The sequence below is a fragment of the Pseudorasbora parva genome, chromosome 15 (genome assembly GCF_024679245.1).
Source record: "Pseudorasbora parva isolate DD20220531a chromosome 15, ASM2467924v1, whole genome shotgun sequence".
Lineage (NCBI taxonomy): Eukaryota > Metazoa > Chordata > Actinopteri > Cypriniformes > Gobionidae > Pseudorasbora > Pseudorasbora parva.
The window spans coordinates 41,373,600-41,382,368 of NC_090186.1; the positions used below are offsets into that span (position 1 = coordinate 41,373,600).

The 8,769-nt window shown below is 36.6% G+C and overlaps 1 protein-coding gene across 1 annotated transcript; it reads right to left on the minus strand.

Annotated features, from left to right (window-relative positions):
• Positions 1-3,276: 3,276 nt before the first annotated feature.
• On the minus strand, positions 3,277-7,992 carry pax1b (paired box 1b). The gene is made up of 5 exons (XM_067418744.1): positions 7,749-7,992; positions 6,302-6,910; positions 5,463-5,596; positions 4,779-4,977; positions 3,277-3,701 (listed from the first exon to the last, which is right to left on the minus strand). The coding sequence occupies exons 1-5, from the start codon at positions 7,756-7,758 to the stop codon at positions 3,631-3,633; spliced, it is 1,023 nt and encodes a 340-aa protein (XP_067274845.1). The 5' UTR covers positions 7,759-7,992; the 3' UTR covers positions 3,277-3,630.
• Positions 7,993-8,769: the final 777 nt, after the last annotated feature.

Consider the following 8,769-nt stretch of genomic DNA (forward strand, 5'->3'; position numbering starts at 1 on the left):
TGTCTGTCTGTCTGTTTGTTTGTCTGTCTATCTGTCTGCCTGTCTGTGTGTCTGTCTGTCTGTATGCCTGTCTGTCTGTCTATCTGTCTGTCTGTGTGTCTGTCTGTCAGTCTGTCTGTCTGTCTGCCTGTCTGTCTGTCTGTCTGTCTGCCTGTCTGTCTGTCCATCTCTCTGTCTGCCTGCCTGTCTATCTGTCTGTCTGTCTGTCCATCTGTTTGTCTGCCTGTCTATCTGTCTGTCTGTCTGTCTGCCTGCCTGTCTATCTGTCTGTCTGTCTGTCTGTCTGTCTGTCTGTCTGTCTGTCTATCTATCTGTCTGTCTGTCTACCTGTCTGTCTGTCTGTCTGTCTGTTTGTCTGCCTGTCTGTCTGTCTGTCTGTCTGTCTGTCTGTCTGTCTGTCTGTCTGCCTGTCTACCTGTCTGTCTGTCTGTCTGTCTGTCTGCCTGTCTGTCTATCTGTCTGTCTGTCTGTCCATCTCTCTGTCTGCCTGTCTACCTGTCTATCTGTCTGTCTGTCTGTCTGTCTGCCTGTCTACCTGTCTGTCTGTCTGTCTGTCTGTCTGCCTGTCTGTCTATCTGTCTGTCTGTCTGTCCATCTCTCTGTCTGCCTGTCTACCTGTCTATCTGTCTGTCTGTCTGCCTGTCTACCTGTCTGTCTGTCTGTCTGTCTGTCCATCTCTCTGTCTGCCTGTCTACCTGTCTATCTGTCTGTCTGTCTGTCTGTCCATCTCTCTGTCTGCCTGTCTACCTGTCTATCTGTCTGACTGTCTGTCTGTCCATCTCTCTGTCTGCCTGTCTATCTGTCTGTCTGTCTGATTATTATCAAAAAATAATAACATATCTTATTATTATCAAAAACAGTTGCTGATCATGACAGATGATTTTTCCCGAAGATTATTTGATAGATAGAAAGTTCAAAGAACAGCATTTATTTGAAAAATAATTATTTTGTAACATTATAAATGTCTTGAATGATTTCTGAGGGATCATGTGACACTGAAGACTAGAGTAATGATGCTGAATATTCAGCTTTGATCACAGGAATAAAAGATATTAAAATATATAAAAAACATATTGAATTGTAATATTCAATGTTTTTTCTATAGTACTGTTTTTCACATAAATGCAGTCTTGGTGAGCATAAAATACTTTTTTTGCTAAGAAAATAACAAATATTTCCAGTTTTATGTAGTAGCCTATATAGTTGTATGTCATTTTGTTTTATATAGTAATAATGCTAATTGAATAATGGTAATTAATTTAGTTTTTTTTTTATTTAGATTGTTAATTTTATTATATTTGTTTTATTTGAATATATATATATATATATATATATATATATATATATATATATATATATATATATATATATATATATATATATATATATATATATATATATATATATATATATATATATATATATATATATATATATTCTCGTTATAGTTATAACTTTGTTTTACATTTTTTTAAACCCTAAAACTGTTTATATTGCAGAATTGAATTAGAAAAATTCTTGATTTTCAGTTTCAAACTTAATAACTTAATCATAATGACACTGTTGCAACGAAGAATTACATTAATCTGTCACTTTTGACTGCTTGGACCCGAGTCTAATATTTCAAACATTGTCTTATGGAACATACTGGAACTCAATAACTTATTTTGGATTTTTGCTTATTGATCATAAACTGAGCTGAAGCATAACTGAACTTATAGTGGCGGACGTCTTCTCAGATCTTGAACACCCAAACAGACACAGAGATGTTTGCATCTCACATTACCAGACATGCCTGAGCTCACACGACAGCTCAGAGTAAAGGGAGAAGAGTTGAGATGAGAACATTCTGCTGAACAGGAGCATTACCGGTTATGATGACCAACTTTATTCCAGGACATTTCAGGGTGTAGTTTTATTTGATATAGCCTATCTCTGTGTAAATACCCATGGCAAGTGATGCATATAATATGCTTAAATCTACAAATAGTATGCATGGTGATCAAATCTGTAATAAAACATTTGGATAGTTTCTCGCTCTTTTGATGGTTGCACTTTAGTCTACAATAAGGTCTCATTTGTTAACATTAGTTAATGTATTACTAACATGAACTAACAATGAGCAGCACATTTGTTATATATTTATTAATCTTTGTTAACGTTAGTTAGTAAAAATACAGTCCTTCATGTTAGTTCCATTAACTGTGTTAACAAAGACAACTTTTGATTTTAATAATGTATTATATAAGGATGAAATTAACATGAATTAAGATTAATAAATGCTGTGAATTATTGTTAGCTCATATTTACTAAAGAAATCAAATAATGAAACTTTATTATAAAGCGTTACCAAAAAAAGCGTTTTATCTAAAAGTCTAATAAAGTAGCACAGGCTATTTAACGAATGTTCAAATGACTTAATGTACCTTCAATTATGAATCCTTGTCCTAAAAGTAAACAGATATCATGTTGAACACACTTCACTTCATCTGACAGAATATATCGCGGGATTTATCTGTTAACTGTTTGACTACAACATGTCAAATATATCGCGGGAGGCTAAGAAAATTATAAACGCCAGATGTTCCTTTTAAAAAGCGTTAAAACATCAAACGTAAGCCTCAATTTTTGGCTTTATTATTATAGCCTAATTATAGTTATAATGTGTTTATTTTTATCGAACAACTAACAAGGTAAAATTGGAACGCATACAATAAACATATATATAAAATTAACCAATAGACAAATTAGTATCGCAAATTGAAGTAAATTTTAAGGTTTTGGATTTATTTTTAGTAAAAATAAAGACCATTTAGGCCTACAATAAAGTTAAAATTGTACAAAGCAAATAAAAATGTAGCCCATTCACTCAATTTCAAAATGCAAAAATTAAAAACATTAAATAAAAATTGTCTGGGCATGGCTAAATTCCCGCCAGGAAATATAGTATGGATGCATTTTCTCCTTCATTCGTTAAAATGTTGTTCTACGTAACATTTCCATTGTTTTGTGGGATATTTATTTAGCACATAGCCTGTTAATGTGCACCGTGTTCTTTAGGCCTACTCGCCAAAAATGTAAAAAAAAAAAAAAAAAAGTAATTTAGTGGAAATATTATGCGCATTACAAGGTCAATGTGGATGGAAACGTTTGATAGCATCGTCCATCTGTTTATAGTGTTCAGCGTGAACAAACACCGACCGCGAATCCCATAATAATCTCTCTGTAAACATGTGATCTGGTGAGGGCTGATGATGCTGGGACACAGTTCACTTTTCACATGCCTTTATTGAGCAGAAATGAATTTATAAAAATAGATATGTATATATGCCAACTCAATGTGCCATCCGGTATCATACAGACACGAAAATGCAATGACATGGACAGTTTCATTTCATTTCCACATGGCGAATGGCTCTAACAATGTTGCTTTACTAACAAGAGAATATTCCGACAAATCGCAGTCCATTTATAGCAATAAAAATCTACTGCAAATATTGCAGAAATCCTCTGTGGTGTCTCCACAGCTTCAGATCCCACTTTTCCACGATGTCGTGAAACATCCTTGTGTGTTTTATCCAGAACTTCCTGATGAAGCTGCACGTGAAGGATGGACAGATGAAAGTCCTCTTACGACTCCGAGAGTCCGTGAACCTCGTGCTGGTGTTTGCTGAGACTCAGAGGACTCTTTCTTTCTACAGCTGGAGCCAAAAGAGAGGAGTGTTTATGCAGCAAACAAGACGGAAATTAGCCTTTCAGCTCTAGAACTTCTTTACAATGTCAGTGTGACCTACACTGTAATTTTCTGGGGGAAATTTTGGGTATAAACTGACAGATGTGTGTATTAAAATGGGCCTAAACTGGCTTTAAGACAATTCCATCAGCAAAGAATGCAATGAGCATAAAGTGCAATAAAACTTTTATGTTTATAGCCTATATACTTTTATTTTAATAAAAAATAAACAAATATGATTGTTTACGCAGGGAAGTCATGTCACCACAAGCGATTACAGAGATTGCTATTGGCTGTAAAAAAATATATATATTTACAGTATATGAATGCATATAGATTTAACACATTTTGATTCCCAGAGTTCATAACGTTAGCCAGGAAATGTTTTTTACGTACCAAATAGAACGTTCTGTTGGTCTGCAGAACGTTCCCCTAGCCTGCCCAGCTCGTTCTCAGAACGTTCTGTACTGTGATATCATTTACCGCACTGTACGTCATCATAAAGCACTGCCGCATCCCATTAAAGCGCCATGGAATATGGATGGATGGACGTTTTAATATTGTTTAATCAATATAAATAATCCACGCACATAAATCATTATGGATTAAATAATATTAGGCTACATTTGTCCATTAATACATACGATTTCGTAGAGCTTGTATCACTGTACCACAATAACCCAGCTTTTACATTTCTTCAGCACCAAATAACAATGACTTCAACACAATTTAGTTTATATATATATATATATATATATATATATATATATATATATATATATATATATATATATATATATATATATATATATATATGACAAGATTTGAAAAACGAATGAGAAATTATTTGACTTATTAGCCTACATTTATTTCTGAGCAGTTTAGCGGTAGGCCTACATATTATTTTCGTCAGTAAACAAGCTTTTTATATTTTTTATTTAAAGTTTCTTTATTGCAAAATAGCCAACTAACACATATTCTACTATCGTTTTTTAAATGATTTCTCGTTAGTGTGTAGGTTTTCATGCGTCAGGTGTCCTCTTACCTTCCCGGGCCGTGTTCTTGAAGGATATGGCGCAGTGCAGGTTGGGGCTCTGGATCATGCTCCCGCTGTTCGGATGGCCGAGGCTCGCGCCCTGAGACTGCCAGTGCCCGTAGTTACCGGCGGGCCCACCGTAAACCCCGTACTGATTAGTGGCGGAGTACGCGCACGCAGGAACATATCCCGATAAATTTGATGAAGCCTGAAAATTGAAAGTATATTTTATAACTTTTATTTTATCACTTTGCACCAAGAACGACAAACAATAGCCATGCATAACAGAGAAAGAGAAAATAAATTGTGATGTTAAATTATGACAATACTCGATGGAATGGAAGTTGACTAAAGTATTTAAGCTAATAAAAAAAACAAAAAGATCCACTCAAAAAACAAATAAATGTTCTTTATTGGCATCTATGATTCCATTTCCCAAAGGGTTCTTGGCGTTTCTAATAAAGTATTCTTCACACTAAGAATAATTTGGAACGCAAAATGGTTCTTTTTTTCCTTTTCTTGTCTTTCTTTTTTTTTGTTGTCTTTTTTTGACGTCACTGTGAACCCCCCCCCCCCCCCCAGGGAAATAACTTTTTTTTTTCAATTTTCAGGGAAAAATGAAAATCAAACCTGTAATTGTGTAAATTGCCTATGCACGCTAGAATAAATAAACCATAAATGAAAAAAGTTCACCTGGTTGTACTTGATGTCACTTTCTATAGGAGCTTTCTCGATCCCGTTGACTCCGTGCACGGAAGGGAAAGACGCTCTGTTAACGCCCGTCCAGTCCTCCATTTTCGGCTGATAACTCTCTGCTCCAGCAATGGCTGTAAAACATTCATTAAATCAAACGCATTAAAACAGCTGCAGCTGCATCAGTTTAACAGCAAAGACACTTAACAGATTGTGATTTCACGAGGATGCACTCAGATGTTGGAGTAAAAACTGAGATGAAGATGAAATGAACTTCTTGGCTCGGTTTGAAAATTACAACGCCATCTCTTGTACTGCGTATCATATGCACGTAAAAAGTCATTTCTGCGTATGAATTGCATTGCATTGGTCTTGCTATAATGCAAGCAACATTTGAAACATTTAGAAACAGAAACCCTATAAATGCATTATTAGTACATTAAACATGGGCCTCAAATTTTGATTAGCAGAAGCTCGTGCCATAGGAAAACCTCTTTTTCTATAGGTCTGCTTGGGGAATAACCCAAACACTGATTTGAAGAAGCTATAATATTACTTGGGTAAAGATTTTAATTTAAACCAAAATGCTGCAATGATTCATCCAGAAAATACGCCTATATTTCACACCAACAAAATACGCTGTTACTCCCTGACATTAAGTCAGTACACAGGAACTTTTGCTGAATGACAATTGAGAAAAATAAATAAATACAATATAATAAAATAAAACTGGTAAGACTTAGCTAAAGATAAATGAATACGCGCGTAAAATTGCACCAAACGTTTAAGCGGCTTGGATAGGCAAGATGGCCCGTGGATTATACAGAAGGTGTGATTACCTGCGGGGTCCATGAAAGCCCGTATTCCTAATATGTTGCTGACGGTGTGCACGGAGGGCCAGGCCCGGGATAGCGTTGCAACGGACACCGCCGGAGGACCTCCCAGTTTGGAGCCGGTCGGGGACATGGCGTTCGGGTAGGAGTATGGATACACGGGGTTATAGGAGATCTGCGGTGGAGAGGGTTTGCTGTCATACTGACTCGGCTGAGACAGGTTCCCGATCTTGTTTCTTAAAATGCGACTGATGGAGCTCACAGACGGAACGTTATATTTGTCACACACTCCGTCGGCCAGCAGTCTGTCGCGTATTTCCCAAGCAAATATTCCAGGGTCGCCCTGTTTATAATCCCTTATGCTCTTCACCACGTTTGGCGTCGTGACCCGGGGTTTACTCCCACCGATAGCACCAGGTAAAATGGAGCCGGTCTCGTTGTACCTGGCCAGGATTTTGCTCACACAGCCGTGAGAGACCCGGAGCTGCCGACTTATGTCACACGGCCTGATTCCGAGCTGCGCCAGTTCGACGATTCGGACCCGGATCGCATTAGGAAGAGGCCGGCCGTTGACAAACACACCGCCGAGCTGGTTCACCTCCCCGTACGTCTGATCTGCAAGAACGGAACACGGTTTATTCATCATATAGGCTATACATAGGCTCCTTTTAAAAATAAAGTCTTTTTTGGCATCGATGGTTTCATGAAGAACCTTCAACATCGACCGAAAACCTAAAGGCTGTGAAAATTTTATTTTCAACAGTGGACAGTTTTTATAGCTTACCACCTTTTTATTTATGGCCTACAACATTGCGCTCGCCTGAAATAAAATGATCACCACTCAAAATAATAATAAGCTAATAATAATAAACAACAACAACAATTAATTCTGCATAATTTAACAAAGAATCTTTTATGATCTATTATTACTTTATGAACTATTTTACTGAAAGGTGTCTTTGAAATTAAAGGGTTTAAAAACAACAGGGAATTAGTGGACAAAATGAAAAAATACGGACAAAACTTATATGCTAAAAAAAGACAGAAAAAAGATTTAGGCCATTTTTAGGAGTGCATAAAGTGTTTAGGAATTTAAGATGGCCTACTTTAATCTAATGTTCGAATATGTCTGATAATTTTATAAACTATATGAAAAGTTATGCTCGCATCTATAAAAATAATGCATTTCAAAAGATTAAGATTATTTTTAAGAGTGCACAATGGCTGTAATACCTTTAGGAGTGTAAGTAGCCTATTTTAATATAATGTTGCAATTTATCCAATATTTAGATGTCTAATAGTTCTAGTTATGAAAACTGTGCCATTTCTGCTCGCATGTAAAATTTGCGCAAAATAGCCTATCATTTAATCGATGTGGATGCATCATATTATAAGTATTAATAGTTAATAACTGTATTTTCTATTCCTGTCTGACAGATGAAAAGGCACTTACCCATTTGCATGGTGATATTTCCCTACAGTGGTTGTGCTCCTTTAACCTTTAGCTGGGCTGCTGTAGTCCCGTGCAGCATTGGAGAGGGTTCCCCGTGTCTCCCGTCAGGACTGCCCCCTTCTTCTTCTTTTTTTATGGCTGAAGTGTCTGATTTTAGGACTGAGCAGGTTTTTACAGTAATCTTTGATCCACTTGAGAAACTGCGTCCGTCCAACGCAGGCTGGCTCGTGCGCTCAATTTGACGCGTCAGAGGCATCAATCACTCAGACAGCGCGTGACTCCGCCCCGGTCCTCGTGGTCTGCCCCGCACTGCAGCTACAAAATGTACTTTTCCTGCCATTTTAGAAGCGACTGTATGCAAAACGAGACTGAAAATTGTGGTATTTTAATATATTCAAATTCGGAAATGAACGTGGGACGTAATAAGATTCCAAAGAATTCCAAAAATTCCAAAATCCCAAAGTTTTATTTATAGGCTATCGTTTGCCTATACAAATAAGTTATCTATTAAACCATATGCACACTTTTAGGACTAATACAATTATGCTGACGATTTATTCAACCCCAATTAACAATCGGCCTACAAGCGTTGCAGTGTACTGTATAAAATATTTTGTTGACCTGACCCATTGACATTTTTTTTAAGATTAAGTGCTTAAGCACTTTTAAAGTGGTGAAAAAAAAAACACTTGTGCATAAGTTAAATCCTGCAATATAAGTTGACTGCACTTTTTTCATACTTTGAGTTTAATTGCAACGTTGGTATTCTGATAACAAATAAACAATATAATCGAATCGTAGGCTTCAGATGTTGTTATTAACGTAATGTCAGTGGAAGGATACAGAGATGGAATAAATGGTATTTATACGAAACGTGACTGCATTAATTGTCATAAACGCAGTGGGGATTAAGTCTCGATTTCTAACGAAAGCAACTCGAAGAGCAAAAGTGTGACAGCGCCGCCATCTTATGGTTAGTTTCGGAATTACACGCAGCAGCCTTCTGTTCGGGCTTCAAAAC